The 17,231-nt window shown below is 41.6% G+C and overlaps 1 protein-coding gene across 3 annotated transcripts in view; it reads right to left on the reverse strand.

The window, feature by feature from the left end:
* Nucleotides 1–15,327, reverse strand: part of TTF2 (transcription termination factor 2) — a 50,540-nt gene extending 35,213 nt beyond the window's left edge. For all 3 annotated transcript variants that reach the window (XR_008715641.1, XM_055584618.1, XM_055584617.1), the window contains exons 1-4: nt 15,170–15,327; nt 14,989–15,091; nt 12,990–13,076; nt 445–511 (exon numbers count right to left, since the gene is read on the reverse strand). Coding sequence is in view for 2 of the 3 variants with exons in the window: in XM_055584618.1 (XP_055440593.1) it covers nt 445–511; nt 12,990–13,076; nt 14,989–15,091; nt 15,170–15,275 (363 nt within the window). In the remaining variant the exon portion in view is untranslated. The remainder of the gene's footprint in view (nt 1–444; nt 512–12,989; nt 13,077–14,988; nt 15,092–15,169) is intronic.
* Nucleotides 15,328–17,231: the final 1,904 nt, after the last annotated feature.

A 17,231-nucleotide genomic window follows, 5' to 3' on the forward strand; every position in this document is an offset into this window, starting at 1 on the left:
TCCCCTGGAAAAGGGAATGGATACCCACTCCAATATTCTTGCATGGAAAATTCCATGGACAGAGGAGCCTAGCAGGCTATAGTCCATGGGGTCGAGAAGAATCAGACACAACTGTGCGATTAACACTACTATTATTAACTATAGAACAGACAGATGTTTATGTATGACTGAGTCCCTTCGCCGTTCACCTACAACTACCACAACATTGTTTGTTAACTGGTCATATTCCAATATAAAATTAAAAGTAAAAAAAAAAAAAGATCCATAGTCCTTTGAATTAAGAGTCCCAACAGGGTCTACCTTGCTGAAAGAAGAGAACTGTCTTTCAGAGAAAGTACGATGAAGACCAATCAGTTTACAATGGACTTTAGGGTCTTTTCAGGTGATCCCACAGGTTAAACATCTTTACACAGTCAGATCTGAAAACAGGTAAATAATTCCTACCTGCCATGGGATATTTCCACACCACTGCTTCCCCTCAGCTTTACTTTTAACACATCGGAAGCACAACCTGATAAAGTATAAAACACAAATAATCAAGCTTGTGAAAATCCATTAAAATAAAAATGAACTTGTTTTTAATTCAAGAAACCCTTTTATAATTATTTGATAACAGCTTTGAAAGGTCACTTGAAACCAATTAATCTTTTTTTTACTTTACAACATTGTATTGGTTTTGCCATACATCAACATGCATCTGCCACGGGTGTACACGTGTTCCCCATCCTGAACCCCCCTCCCACCTCCCTCCCCATACCATCCCTCTGGGTCATCCCAGTGCACCAGCCCCAAGCACCCTGTATCCTGCATTGAACCTGGACTGGAGATTTGTTTCTTATATGATATTATACATGTTTTAATGCCATTCTCCCTAATCATCCCCCTGCCTCTCCCACACAGTCCAAAAGACTGTTCTATACATCAGTGTCTCTTTTGCTGTCTCGTATACAGGATTGTCGTTACCATCTTTCTAAATTCCATATATATGCATTAGTATACTGTATTGGTGTTTTTCTTTCTGGCTTACTTCACTCTGTGTAATAGGCTAAAGAGACACCTGTACCCCAATGTTCATCGCAGCACTGTTTATAATAGCCAGGACATGGAAGCAACCTAGATGTCCATCAGCAGATGAATGGATAAGAAAGCTGTGGTACATATACACAATGGAGTATTACTCAGCCATTAAAAAGAATACATTTGAATCAGTTCTAATGAAGTGGATGAAACTGGAAACCAATTACTCTTACATGTACTACATTTAAAAATTCTTTACTGCATAGGATATTTACAAGACCTGAGAAGTGAAAGAATACAGATGTCATAGTAACCAGAGGGTATTCATAAATTTATTCTTTTAACTCTACAGAATGACTGACATGGGAACACTGATCCACAAGGGCTGCTAAAATCAGAAAAAAGGAGATAACCAGACATATGTGTCCCTAATGAGAAGCCACAATACTTCCTATAAAGTAAAAAAAAAAAAAAAAACACAAACAAAAAACCAAGCCAAATCAAAACAAAGATTTCCCAGGTCATCCAATGGTTAAGACTGTGTACTTCCTCTGCAGGGGGCCTGGGCTCCATCCCTGGTCTGGGAACTAAGACCCCACAAAACTTATAGTGGCATGGCCAAGAAAAGAAAACTAAGACAAAAACAAACCTGAATCTGGTCAAACCCCTGGATCCAATTAGCAATTTACAGGAAATGCAAACAGATGAACACATAAAACTAGACCAGGGGACGTAATCTGCAAACTCTTAACAGTGGGAAATGCTATAAGACAAACAACTTGATTTCTTCAACAAGTAAATCACAAGGGAGAAGAAAAAGACTGGGGGGACCTATTTAAGAGACTTAGAAAAATATATCAATTAACTGCGATCTGTAGACCGTATTAGAATCCTGACTTAAGCAAACAAGCAAAACTACCAAAAATAAACTATTTATAATATTTATGAATCTTCTGGAAATCTGTACTCCAACTGGTTAAGAAAACAAAATAACAGTCCAGATTTTTTACAGCTACACACTGAAATATTTACAGAAGAAATGACATTATGTGGAATCTGTCTCCAAACATGGAGGAGCTGGTGGGTAGGGTGCAAGGATATAGATGCAACAAGATTTGCCATGAGTGTGCCTGCTGAAGCTCACCTGCAGTAGTTCTATCCTGTCTACTTTTGTATATGTTTCCAATCTTTCATTAAAAAAAAAAAGACTGACTACAGGCCTACATCCCAGGGCAAGGCAGTCCCTGCTCACACGAACACTACCTATATTCCAGCTATGCAAAAATGGCTGTGCTGTCCCGAGTGCAAACTAAGCCACACACTCTCCATCCTACTGGACTTTGCACGTGTACCACTCTCCATCCAAAGAGTGTCCTCCTTATCCCTATTTGCCCACCATTACCCCATCACCAGCTGTCAGTCCCACAGGTCCCTCCACACCCAGTTCAAGACATACCACCTTTGCATGCTCTCTGCCCTGTTCACTGTACTGCTTCTGGATTTTTGTTGTATATAGTTGTATTATGCTTAAATCTGCCTGTCAGCAACTAGAAGGCGATAACTCTCTCTTTATTCCTAAGCCTCGCTGTTTGTACATAATAGTTAAGTATTGTTGAATTAAACAGAACCAACTGAATTCTTCCTTACCCCAAATAACTCCTCAAAAACATTTAATCAGTTAAACAAGAGCCTCTGACATATGTATTCCACTGAACTGTTTAAATAGGTAAAATGCTCAATCAAAAAGCATAAAACGACAGTGAAAAGCACCTCCTCTCCATCTGTTCAGTTCACATCCCTCCCAAGTAACCACTGCTCTTAGTTTTTGGCTTGCCTTTCCAGAGATGGCTTTAATGAATATTCAGGTCAATGTATTTTCTTTATTTCTTCCTTATTTACTCAAGTGGGTAGCAGAGTATGCTGTGCTGTGCTTAGTCACTCAGTTGTGTCCGATTCTTTGCGACCCCATGGGCTGTAGCCCGCCAGGCTCCTCTGTTCTTGGGGATTCTCCAGGCAAGAATACTGGAGTGGGTTGCCATGCCCTCCTCCAGAGGATCTTCCCAACCCAGGGATAGAACCCAGGTCTCCCACATTGAGGGTGGATTCTTTACTGTTTGAGCCACCAGGGAAGCCCAAGAATACTTGAGTGGGTAGCCTATCCCTTCTCCAGGAGATCTTCCAGACCCAGGAATCAAACTGGAGTCTCCTGCACTGCAGGCGGATTCTTTACCAGTTGAGCTACCAGGGAAGCCCAGGTAGCATAGTATACATACTACTAAATATCTTGCTTGTTTGTTTTTTTTTTAATAAACTGAACAATATGTCTTGGAGATTTTTCCATAAAAACATATACATAAAGGACTTCCTTATGTGTACAAATTTTCTACAATTGCACAGTTTTTTACACAGCAGCAGTTTTCCATTATAAGGATGTCCATTATTTATTTAACCAGACCCCTCTGGTTATTTCCAATCCTTTACTATTAAAAACAATATCACAATAAATAACCTTCTGCATATGTCATTTAACATGTGTTTTAATATATCCATTGGGCAACTCTCTATATTTCATGCTGTATATTAGAGCCTTCTCTGTTTTTCTTCATCAATTAGCTTCTAGATTTTATTTATTAGCTCACTTTTTTTTCCTTTCTACCTCCTTAAGTTCAATTTTATCTGCATTAATTCCTTCTTTCTGTTTTCTTTCTGTTTAATTCGTTGTCCTTTTTCTAACTTCTTAAATTAGTACTGTGATACACAACACAAGGGCTTCACTGGTGGCTCAGCGGCAAAGAATCCGACTGCCAATGCAGGAGACGTGGGTTCGATCCCTGTGTTGGGAAGATTCCTTGAAGAAGGAAATGGCATCTCAATCCAGGATTCTTGCCTGAGAAATCCCAGGGACAGAGGAGCCTGGGGGGCTACAATCCACGGTCGCAGAGTTGAATACAACTTAGCGACTAAATAACAAATATAACACAAATCACAACAGTCTGAGTCCTAACTCAAAATGAATCCTGAGCAGATCACAACTCCTCAATGCCATTACTTCACTTGGATGTAAAAGCAAAAATAACAAGCTCCAAATGGGCAAGTGTTCCTTAAGAGTAAAAAAGAAGACATGGACTTTCCTAGTGGTACAGACGATAAGAATCCACCTGCCAATGCCGGGACATGGGTTTGATCACTGGTCCAGAAGGTTCCACATGGCACAGAGCAATCAGGCCCATGCACCACAACCACTGAGCCTGCATGCTCTAGGGCCCACAAGCCACGACTACTGAGCCTGCATCCTGCAACCACTGACATCTGTGCACCTCGATTCTGTGCTCCACAACAAAAGAAGACCCCACACTGAGAAGCCCACACAGCCTCAGAGAGTAGCCCCCACTCTCCACAGCTAGAGAAAGCCCATGCAGACAACAAAGGATCCAATGCAACCAAAAAAAACAAATAAAATTATTTTTAAAAAAGAAGAACGAACCAGCTCCTATCATACAAACTCATAATTTTCTCATTCAAGTTCACAATTAAAAACCTGTGTTGGTATCTTTAATTTGTTCTTACTGCAATAAGAAAATTTAGTTCTGAAAATTTCTGAAATGCCTCGATTGCAAAAAACTCAAAGGCTACTATTAGGGAGTACTGCTGCTGCTGCTGCTAAGTTGCTTCAGTCGTGTCCGACTCTGTGCAACCCCAGAGACAGCAGCCCACCAGGCTCCCCTGTCCCTGGGATTCTCCAGGCAAGAACACTGGAGTGGGTTGCCATTTCCTTCTCCAGTGCATGAAAGTGAAAAGTGAAAGGGAAGTCGCTCAGTCGTGTCCGACTCCTAGCGACCCCATGGACTGCAGCCTACCAGGCTCCTCCGCCCATGGGATTTTCCAGGTAAGAGTACTGGAGTGGGTTGCCATTGCCTTCTCCGATTAGGGAATACTACTACTTATGAAAACAAGTCAAGAACAAATTCTTGCTGTTGAAAGTGTATCAAGTACCTGAAACCTTAACTGAAAGAATATTTTATAAATAGCATGTATTTTAAAGCCCAAACTTCATAGGCTTTCAGAGAAGGGCAAGATTTGGAGAAAGAGGGACGTAAACAACACACAATGAGCATCAATTATGTGCTAGGCACACTGCAAAAAATGTTTCTGCTTGCATTTTTATTAAAAACAATCTAGATGAGCTTCTCTGTTTTTAGGATAAAAGTTTGTCATGTTTATTAAATTGTAAATCAATAGAGAAAGCGGTGGAAACACCTTGTCATAGAGAAAGCAAACACTGAGTCCACTATGAAAAAGAGCATAATTTCTTCAGTATATTCACTAATTATTTTCCAAGGCATAGGTTATGAACAAGAAAAATGAAGAAACCAGACAGGTGTCATTCAAGGCCAAGTTCAAGTCTCAATTCCTCCACTTTCTCAGTAACCTTCATCAGCCTTAATCTCTTACTGTTGGTTTTACAGTCAGAGAAACATCTGGCATTCGGACACATACAATTTAGCACTCTAACATGCAGATCAGACTGCTCACCAACCCTCCTGTGTCTAATTCTTATCCCAATCGTATCTTAGGGCCCTTAGAAATACAGCTTCACTTCTCCACATGGAGCAATGGAAAAACATAAAGCTGGATTTCTACCTCACCTTTTACACAAAAATTCAAGATGGAACAAAAATGTATAGAATAAAACTGTAAATGTTCTAGGAAAAAAAAAAAACGGAGATGAATATTTTGGCAATCCTAAAGTAAAAAGGGAATGACAAAATCCTGTAGCTGAGAGATAAAGGATTTAGTAATTTGACTACACAGAAGTATTAAATGTCCATATAGTAAAAATACCATAGGCAAAATTACAAGACCAAAGGCAACCTGGGGAAAGGAACTGCTGTACACATTATAAAGGGTTAATATCCTCTCCAAGGGCTTCCCAGGTGTCCCACTGGGCCTGCCAAGGCAGGAGATGCTGGTTCAATCCCTGGGTCAGGAAGATCCCCTGGAGAAGGAAAGGGCAACCCACTCCAGTATTCTTGCCTGGAAAATCCCACGGACAGAAGAGTGGGGCGGGGCTACAGCCTCTGGGGACACAACTGAGTGAGTGAGCACACACACATAATAACGTTTCCGTACAAGGATCACTTCTGTGGTACAGCACAGTGCAGATACTCCATAGTACCTAGTCACAGCACCGGCTTTGTTGAGTGGGATTCTTTATGGGTTGCCGGAGCCCGAGGTCCTTCTGCATGTGTCTGGCTCATGTCCCAGTGCCTCTCTGTCATCAGCCTACCTAATCATCATTGGGTTAGATAATCTGCAGCCCAATTTTACCCAGTAATCAACCGACCACAAAAGGGGTGTCCTAGATGTGCGCAGATTCATATGCTATTAAAAATGAAGCATTTTGGGGACCTCTCTGGTAGTACAGTGGGTGGGAATCTGCCTACCAATGCAGGGGTCATGGGTTCCATCCCTGGTCTGAGAAAATCCCACATGCCTTGAAGCAACCAAGCAGGTGAGCCACAACCACTGGGCCTATTGCTACAACTACTGAAGCCCGCATGCCTAGAGCCTTTGCTCGACAACGTGAGAAGTCACTGCAGTGAGAAGCCTGAACACTGCAACAAAGAGTAGCCCCTGCTCTCCACAACTAGAGAAAGCCCGTGCACAGCAATGAAGACCCAGTGAAGCCAAAAAAAAAAAAAAAAAACTCTTAAAAAAAGTAAAAACATAAAAGTATTTTGAACATCCCAGTACAACCAGTTATTTAAAGAACTAAAACCTGTTTTACCAATCTACAGACGAAGAATATTATCATCTATTTTGATCCTTGAGAACAAAAGCTAAAAGAGAGAGAGAGGGAAGAGAGGAGAGAACAGGAACTCGGGAGCTTGACAACCATATCCAACATCTGTATATCAACACGTGCCACATCGTTCATGTCAAGGCAGGAGCTCTTCTCTCTGGTTTTACTGAGCAACAATCATAGTTTTCTTTAATGCCCAACAGCAGGGTCATGGCTGAAGGGCCAGTCAAATGCTGATGAGTGGTACCATCTGGTGTTTAGTAAGAGAACTACACAAAAAAGTAGCTTCATGCCAAGGTAGGAAAAATGGGCACCTTAGTGTTACTTTGGTTTACACCTACCCTCCACTAACCTGCTACACCTGTCTCCTAGCTAGGTTAACCATTAAACATAACAGTACTAATTCAAGGATATAAAGTCCTTTAAGTTCTTGAAAAGAAAACCCAATTCTGGGGAAGAAAAGCTTGTGCTACCTGATGTCTTTCTCCAGAGTGCAGGGATTCTGGCTAAATGCTTTACTGTCTACTAAGGAAGTCACCATCCATAGATACATTACCTATTTCTTTTTTAAATTTTCAGCCTATACCACCTATCAGGGTATACCTATTGGATTTTTTGCTGTTTGTTTTTTTTTTGCTTTGTTGTTAATTTGTTGTGTGCTGTAGAACTGTTTATTTGTGCTAAAACAATCTTTTCAAAGCTCTAGTAAGTACCTCTTAATAAGTGTTCTAGACTTGAGCTAAAAGAAATGCATTCAAGCATTCTTTCTCTATTTTTAAAATAATGAGCACCTCAGCCTCATCTACCTTGTGTGAAGAGTAACAGAGACAAGTTTTCAAGATTCTATCCTCAGCCTAGACCTCTCTTTGGCACTGCCCACTCACTTTTCCAGCCTGCTTCACGTGTACATAAGACACAATGAGTCCAAAGCTGTATGTGCTAGCCATCCTCTACTGATGTTAACTTTCCTTCCTTGTTTTGTTTAATGGTAAACTCACCCTACCAGGAAACCATTTCCTGAGCACTGACCATGTGCTAAACACCAAACGAAGTGATAACAGACATGACTGCCCTGACCCTCACAGCCCAGGGAATCCAGTGCTACCATGGCCGCTATCCCAGCTGAGTAAATGGAGGAAAGAACATGCTTAACCACCAGGAAACATGTTGTATCAATTCTCTTTCAGCAAGTGTTCTCCAGTCTGTGTGTGTGTGTTAGTCATTGAGTCTTGTCTGACTCTTCTCCACCCCATGGACTGTAGCCTGCCAGACTCCTCTGTCCATGGAATTCTCCAGGCAAGAATACTGGAATGGGTAGCCATTCCTTTCTCCAGGAGATTTTCCTGATCCAGGGATCAAACCCAGGTCTCCTGCACTGCAGGCAGATTCTTTACTGTCTGATCCACTGGCCTAAGCACACCCAACTCTACTGCCAGAGCTTCAATCCAAATCCATCTTTCACTTAGAGAAAGTGGGTATGCCTGGAGTTGGTTAGATCTAGGCTCAAATCCCTGGAGAAGGAAATGGCAACCCACTCCAGTGTTCTTGCCTGGAGAATCCCAGGGACGGGGGAGCCTGGTGGGCTGCCGTCTATGGGGTCGCACAGAGTTGGACACGACTGAAGCGATTTAGCAGCAGCAGCAGGCTCAAATCCCAGGAGCTTCCCTGGTGGCTCAGTGGCAAAGAATCTGCCTGCCAACGCAGGAGACGCAGGTTCAATCCCTGGATTGGGAAGGTCCCCTGGAGAAGGAACTAGAAACCCACTCCAGTGTTCTCGCCTGGGAATTCCCACAGACAGGGAAGCCTGGTGGGCTACATTCCATGGGGTCACAAAACCATCAGACACAACTTAGCACCTAAATAACAACAACAAGGCTCAAATTCCAGCCATGCCACATTATAATGCTGGGACCTCAAATTCCTTTTCTAACCTCTCTAAATATTTCCTCATCTGTCTACAAAACAGGGATACTGAAACCTATCACAGTAGATTCTATGACAAGGTCATGAACATGCCATGTAGTAGACACTCTATAGCCCCAAATAGTTCAGTGGGCTCCTTGCCTCCATTGCCATCACTTCCTAATCTAACTTCCACAGTTCTTTTTTTTTTTTCCATAGTTCTCTTGATGTAAATTGAATAAAAAATTCTTCAGCATCCTCCTACCACATAGAACAGTATTTCTGTATGATCCAGGGCCCCCAATAGTATATAAAGGAGATTGTTTTAAATTCAGGCACTAAAGGCTTACTGGCCCCACTGTACTAGCAGGAAACAATAGAAAAGTGAAATTTTTAAAAATTCCACTTATAAAGACTTCTCTGGTGGCGCAGTGGATAAGAACCCGTCTGCCAATGCAGGGGACACAGCCTGGATCCCTGGTCCAGGAAGATCGCACATGTGTGGAGCAACTAAGCTGGTGAGCCCCAGCTACTGGGCCGGTGCTCTAGAGCCCACAAGCTGCAACTACTTAGCCCGCATGCCGCAACTGCTGAAGCCTGAGAGCCTAGAGCCTGTGCTCCGCAACAAGTGAAGCCGCAGCAATGAGAAGCCCGCACACGCAACCAAGAGTGGCCCTCACTCACCAAAACCAGAGAAAGCCTGTGCAAAGCAACAAAGACCCAGCACAGCCAAAAATAAGTAAATAATTTTTTTTTAAAACTCCATTCGTAATAAGAATGTCAAGAAACATAAACACTGAGGACTAAACCAAAAGGGTATATAGCACTCTATAATCAGAAATTATAAAAGAAATAATTAAGAAATTAATTAAAAGAAATTTTAAATGTCATAAGTAAATATACCATGCTCATGGACTGGAAGATCAAGATTAATATCAGTTCTCCCTACACTGATCTATACAGATTCAATAGAATCCCAACTGAGTTTTTTGAGGAAACTGTAAAAGGTGATTCTACATTTTATATGGAAATGTAAAGGACCCAGAATAACAAATCTTGAAGAGGAAAGTTGGAAGACTCACAGGATCTTATCTGATCATGTCAGGATAGGCGAAAAGACCAATGGCGAAGAGATTAGCAAATCCAGAAATAGATCCACACGTGGTGGTCAACCAATTTTTCACAAAGGTGCCAAGTGTTTCCATGGGAAACATTCAAAAAATGGTGCTGAAACAATTGGATAGCATTCATTCAATACTACATGAAAAAATAAACGACCTTCTATCTCATAAGGTATGTCAAATTAATCTGAGGTAGGGCACAGAGAGAGAGTGAAAGACAGAAAAGCCTGGCGTGCTGCAGTCCATGGGCTTGCAGAGCTGGACAAGACTGAGCAACTGAACAACAGCAAAAGGCGTAGACTAAACAAAAAAGTCATCAAAAAAAACAAAGAAAACAACTATAAAACTTCTGAAAGAAACCACTGAAGAACTTTATGATCTTGAGATAGGCAAAGATTTCCCACAGAAGACAAAAAGCACAAATCATAAAAAAATGATAGATTGGATTTCATAAAATGAAAAGTTTCTACTCTTCAAAAGACAGTCAAGAAAACCAAAGCCACAGACTGGGAGAAAATATACACAATACATATATCTGCCAAACGACCTGTGCAGAGAATACATAAGGCACTCTTCCAACTCAATAACAAAAGACAATGCAATTTTAAAGATAGAAAAAATCCCCCAAAGTTACACTGTATGATTCCATGTATGTAACACTTTGAAATGACAACATTTTAGAGCTAGAGATCAGGTTCATGGCTGCCAGGAGTGTACAGAGGGAAATAAGAGGAAGGTGGGTATAGTCACAACAGGGCAACAAGAAGCATCCTCTGGTAAAGGAACTGCTCAGTATCTTGACTGTTGTAGTAAATACACAAAAGGTGGCTCAGCTGGTAAAGCATCTGCCTGCAATGCAGGAGATCTAGGTTCCATCCCTGGGCTGGGAAGATCCCTAGAGAAGGGAATGGCAACCCACTCCAGTACTCTTGCCTGGAGAATCCCACAGAGGAACTTGGCAGGTTACAGTCCATGAGGTCACAAAGTGTCAGAGATGATGCGGCCACTAAGCACGCATGCATGCACACACAATAAAGCTGCACAGAACTAAATGCATAAATGTGTACCTATCGTTAGGTAGAGTCTGCAGAGGCTCTCCTTGTACTATTTCTTAAACTGCCTGTGAATCTATAATTACCTCAACAAAAATTTCAATTAAAAACGAGCAAAATTTTAAACTGACACTTCATCAAAAATACACAGAAATAGCAAAAAACTACATGAAACAAAATGGCTTTCATAAATGGTGTTCAAAATGGTATTCTGGGCAATAATGAAGACTGAATTACTGATAGATACAACTACATGGACAAATCTCTATAGACACTGTTACATAAAAGAAGCCAGATACAAAAGAATACGTGCAGTATGAATTGAAACAGTAATCAGCTATGATAGGTGGGGGGATTATCTGGATGGGATCCAATGGCACTTAATGGAGTAATGGAAATAAATATTCTATATTTTGACTGGGATCTTGGTTTTAAGGATGGGTATATACCTTTCTTAAAACTCAATCAGAAAACAAACAAAACTCAACTAGTTGAACACTTAAGAACTGTGCATCTTATTGCATGCATAACTCAGTAAAGAAATATAGTAGTACAGGCAGTTTTCAGTTACATAAAATTGTGAAGATGGTACGTGAGTGCCTATATTGAGGCGGGGGAGGGGGAATCAATCTAGAATATATAAATTTCAAACTGTCATATAAAGACCATTACATATAAATGTCATATAAAGACCACTACATATGGCCCCTGACTTTCTGGCCAGTCTTATCTTCTGAATTCTTAAATATATGCTAAACGACCACTGAGCAGAGTTTCCCTGATGGCTCAGTGGTAAAGAATCTGCCTGCCAATGCCAGGGACGTGGGTTTGATCCCTGGATGGAGAAGAGCCGCTGGAAAAGGAAATAGCAACCCACTCCAGTACTCTTGCCTGGGAAATCCCATGGACAGAGGAGCCTGGTGGGCAACAGTCCATGGGGTCGAAAAAGAGTTGGACATGACTTAGTGACTAAACAACAAACAAAAAACCATTGAACCAAATGTTTGTAATTACTTCATGCTCCGTATACTAATGCAGGACACTGGTCTGTTATATACGACCTCTTTTTTGCCCCTAGGGAATTCCTACCTACTTTTCAATACTCATGACAAATATCATCTGCCACCTATATAGACTTCCCTGCCCCTCTTCTGAGTTCCCATAGAAAAGGAAACTAGCACATATTGAGTGCTTAACATACGTTAGACATTTTCACACATTACCTCGTGGCTCATATGGTAAAGATTCTGCCTGGAATGCGGGAGACCGGGGTTCAATCCCTGGGTGGGGAAGATCCCCTGGAGAAGGGAATGGCAACCCACTCCAGTATTCTTGCCTGGAGAATCCCATGGACAGAGGAGCCTGGTGTGCTACAGTCTGCTGCTAAGTCGCTTCAGTCGTGTCCAACTCTGTGCGACCCCAGAGACAGCAGCCCACTAAGCTCCTGGGATTCTCCAGGCAAGAACACTGGAGTGGGTTGCCATTTCCTTCTCCAATGCATGAAAGTGAAAAAGTGAAAGTGAGCTTGGGGCTAGTGCACTGGGACAACCCAGAGGGATGGTATGGGGAGGGAGGAGGGAGGAGGGAGGAGGGTTCAGGGTGGGGAACACATGTATACCTGTGGCGGATTCATCTTGATATTTGGCAAAACTAACACAATTATGTAAAGTTTAAAAATAAAATAAAATTTAAAAAAAAGAAAAAGTGAAAGTGAAACATGGGGTTGCAAGGAGTCGGACATGACTGAGCAACTAACTTTCACTTTCGTTCTACTACCAGAATGAGAAAGTTGACAAGCAAGTGCGAATTAATGACTGTTGGTGAGCTGATGTTATTGGCTACTTGAAAGCTGGAGAGGGAGGGAGGTGAAGCAGTTTATCCAGAAATTAACCAGAGGTCAGGCTTCTCACATCAACAAGTAGCTCAGAAGTTAGGAAGTGCCAGATCAGAAGATATTCAATACATACAGAAACACCATTTGTTTTTTACTGACTTTTAAAGACTAGTCAATCCTAGGAAAACACCTGACCATAACCCTTCCAGGCAAAGGAAAACAAAAACAAATACAGTTAGCTGCTCCTTTTGGACACTTACCTGTATTCTTTCTTGCCCTGTGATAGAGACAGACCCTGAAGCTCTACCACAAAGTCCTCATGCAATAAACAGTGAGAAACAGGAATGCTAGAAGGAAAAAAAAAAAAAAGGAAATTTGTGTTTTAGGAGGCAAAGAATAGAGGTCAATATCCTAAAATGAAATCTAAAATATATTTTCAACATAAGGGCCCATGTATAATCTCTACTGGGTTTGTAAATCCCACATACTTTCTTGTCCATGTGCATTCCTCTGGGGAAAGGGCCCATCTTCTCATCTTTTCTCATGCCCCCAAATAAAGTATGACTATAAACATACCTATCTTTTTCCTAAGGACTCAAGTTTAAAATGATATTGTGCTATGTACCACTATACTGTGATTCCTCCAGGCTGTAAATTTTTCCCAGTTCTCCCATCATCCTTTGCCCTCTAATAACCTGTTAGCTGTCACTATCAACATGAGGACTCTGGCAACACATTCAACTAATTACACTTCATGCTTGATTGGCCTAAGTTTAAGTCCTCCCTTCCAACTTCTTAATAGGAAAGAAATAATGTATAATATTTGAGAGTGAAAATCTAAAGTACTCTCATATGACCTGTGGCATTTTCCTTCTTTTTGCTTATAATCTGGTTATCAGACATATTCTAAATGGGTCGAATTATCAAATAACCATCTTTGAGTCAAATATTATTATACTAGTTTGTATAGCAGTATGTTCTTATAAATGGTACTTTACATAAGGGCATTTTCCTTTTCATTTAAAACCAAATCTTATGCTTCCATTAATATTTAATTTCTACAAATCCAAATGTGCTTTCATGTCTCATGCAACTTGAGCTAGGTATTGAACCTAAGAAGCTCCATATACATATTAGAAATTAAACAGTAAACCCTGACATAATGATGTTTATAGCTGGAGTAATTTGTTTGGTCCCTTCTATCTTAAGATTTAACACTAATTTAAATAAATTCATTTTGTATTTAATTTAAATGGATCCCAGTTATTTCTTTCAAATGAAAAAACAACTTATTAGGAGACTAAGAAAATACTTACTTTAAAAAATTTATTTTCTAAATCTGAAAAAAGTTAAAAATCTTCCACTTAAGTTTCAAAGTGTAACAAAAACACAAATCATCTAAATCATGTGGGGAAAACATGAGAAGCTAATATATGTGTTGAAAAAAAAAATACTTTATTTTCTATTGATATCCATAGTGCCTTACACATGTAGAAAATGCCTTTTCTAAACCAAGTTCAGTAGAAAGCAGGAAAAAATGCATAATTTTGTGATAGTCTAAAATTTCACATAGAGACTGTGGACACCAGGTATTATGAAATACTAACAACACTTATGAGAACAGTATTTTCTCACTTCAAAGAAGATGCTTATTATTTCTCGGTCTCAGCTTTTAATTTTGTAAAAACTAGAGTGCTGAATCAGATTACTTATGTCTTTTCAGCTTTAATCCCTAATTTGTTTTTTTCGAGTATCAAACTCACCACTTAAATGCAGAGGATCCTGTTTTTAAAGGGTCCCGTTAATCTGACTACCAGGGTGTTTTAACCTCAAACATTTGGCAACCAATTCGGCCTAAGACTAGTGTAAAGCTGGAGCCAATTATTTTCTGCCATGTCTGCACGTTCTCAATTATAAACGGGATGGCAGTAATGTCCCAACAGGAAAAGGGACGGTCAAGGCCAGGCCAGTGAACCCAGAACTGAAAAGGTCCAGAAGGATTCAGATGTAGCCAATCCTCCAGATTGTAAGTGAGAGCCCTGGCGGCCCAGAGAGGAAAGTAAACAGCCAAGGGTCCCATAGCAAGCAGTAGCGGAGCGTGTCCCTAACATATGGGGGATTACCAACTACTTCAAGGGCCCTGGCTCTGCAGACCAGGAGTCCCAGCTCTCCTAGTCCTTTTGGGCAGCGGGGAGCCGGCGACTCCTCCTGAGTGGCCACGCGCAGACCCAGGGAATTGTGCCTAGCTCGGAGACCTACTCGGTGGCCCGCACAAAGTTGCATGTGTCCGCCCGGCACACGTAGAAGCTCTTTCCTTTATTCGGGCCTTCTCGGACGCCGGTCTTCAGGAGACATAAAGTCCCTAAGGAGAGAAGGTCGACAACGATTACACCACGATAGGCTGGCAGACCCCTTGGACCCTTGGACCCTGACCGCCTACCATGCTCCGGACACCTAACTGCTTCCATCTCGCTCCAGCTTTCTTCTTCCCCGAAGCCACCGCCTCTCCCAACGCCTGCTTCCGCCTTTTCCTCCGCCCTCCTCATTCAGGAACCAATCATCACCCACCTCCTCCACTCTTAATCCCCCATAATTCACCGCCGCGGCTTTAGCCACACCCACCCTAACTACTATCAGCCAATCAGTCGGGAAATGTGCTCACCTCCAACCAAACACGGCCGCCCTGAGAATCGCGGCGCGCCGAAATCAAAAATGGGGCGGGGGAAACCTGGTCTTTGCCCGGTGGGGCGTGGCTGAAGCTAGAGTGAGTTTTGGAGGCTGGCGGGGCTTTCCGGAGGAGGGAAGCTTTGCGAGGAAGGAACTGGTCGACTCTACCTTGCACGCATTTAAGACCTAGAGGCATCCCTAGAGGAAGCAGGCATTACAGACTGCAGAGAGCAGCTCTACAAAGAAGACTCTCTTCTCCCCGAGGCCGAGAGCGCCTAGAGCTTCGGGGTCTTCTGGATGCCAGCCGGGTCCTAGCGCTGGTGGGCGCTCCGCCTCCGCGCTCGATCACTAGGGAGGGGAGTCCCCGAGAAGCCGCCGCCTCAGAAAGAGGCACTGGATTTGCATGTGGAGGCGAAGCAGGGTGCGAGTGACTCGGGCCGTTGGGGCGTCCTTTATAGCTAAGCGGTGAACTGACAAGTCTGTTGTAGAGCGGATCTAAAGACTTCTCTAGAACCCACAACACAGTCCTTACCCATACACGTCTGTCTTTACAACCTGGTGGGAAGCGCAGCATTTTAAGGACCCCGAGATTCAAAAGTTTGAGTGAGTCCCCCCAGGTCAGAGAATTAGTGAGTGGGCAGTTGGCCGACGGTGTTCAGAAAACTGCCTCCTGTGTGTACTGTATGTTCTCTAGGCACTCAATGTAGGAGACCTGAGTTAGAAATGTCAAAGTGGAAACAACAGGAGGAATAGATCGCCTTTGGTGAAAGGGAGTTTTATACTGAACATTTTGTATTGTCAGACTTTTTCTATTAGTATGCGTTTGTAATATTAAAAATCGAGGATGTAATTAAAAGAAAGGGGACTATTTGAAATCGTAATCAGATCTCTTAGTCAACAAAAAGGGAGGAATAGGAATCAGACATGGCAAGAGAGACGGCTTAATCTTACAACTATTGAGGACCATATGTACAGACATATGGTGTGGCGTGTGTAACTGTATTTACAGAGACAGTAGGACAGGAAAATCTGCAAGTTCTAGGAAATCTGAGCTAAATGGTGAATGTAAATGTCGTAGGGAGCCAGAGGACGGGAGACAAACCTGAGAACAAACAATTCTCCTTGTTTATTAAGAATTAAACAAGTTCTTAATAAATAGCCTTTTGTATATCCAATGTGGACTAGGTGCTTAGGAAATATACAATCCATTTATTCACATATAAAGTTTAAGACGGCTATTCTAACCACAAAGAACTTGCTCAGTATTTGGAGGAGACTGGTCTAGCACATACTGAACACTTAAATAACAATGTAATAGCATTTGAATGGCATGATGACTGGAGATCCCAGTAAACTCTTAGGACTAAAGATGTGTCTGGAATCAAAGTAGAGTAAGTTTATACATAATTATCCCTTCTGAAACACCTATAGATAAATGTAGAAATAGGAAAGGAGTAAAAAAGCAAATAGAGACAGTTTCATTATACCCAGATTGTAATTCTTGCATTGAGAGATTTCTATTCATATATTTAATAAATGCTATATTAGGAGAAGTAGAACATGAATATTGGATTTACAGGACAAGGGGCATGATAATTTAATTATTTCTTTAAAAATGCCTTTTTGAAACAAGACAAAATCAGGGCCTCTTAAATGTCCCATTAAGGAGGGAACTCTTCCTCTGTCAAGTATTCAAGCTAGTGTCTCAGGTCAAACCCCATAAAAGGGTGCACAGCCAAATCACAGAATGGGGGATTATTTCTCCCATAAATTTGGTCACAGTCCACACTGACTAACACACATAGAGAATTATACAATATACACTTCTCAAAATT

This window comes from Bubalus kerabau, chromosome 6 (assembly GCF_029407905.1).
Source record: "Bubalus kerabau isolate K-KA32 ecotype Philippines breed swamp buffalo chromosome 6, PCC_UOA_SB_1v2, whole genome shotgun sequence".
Lineage (NCBI taxonomy): Eukaryota > Metazoa > Chordata > Mammalia > Artiodactyla > Bovidae > Bubalus > Bubalus kerabau.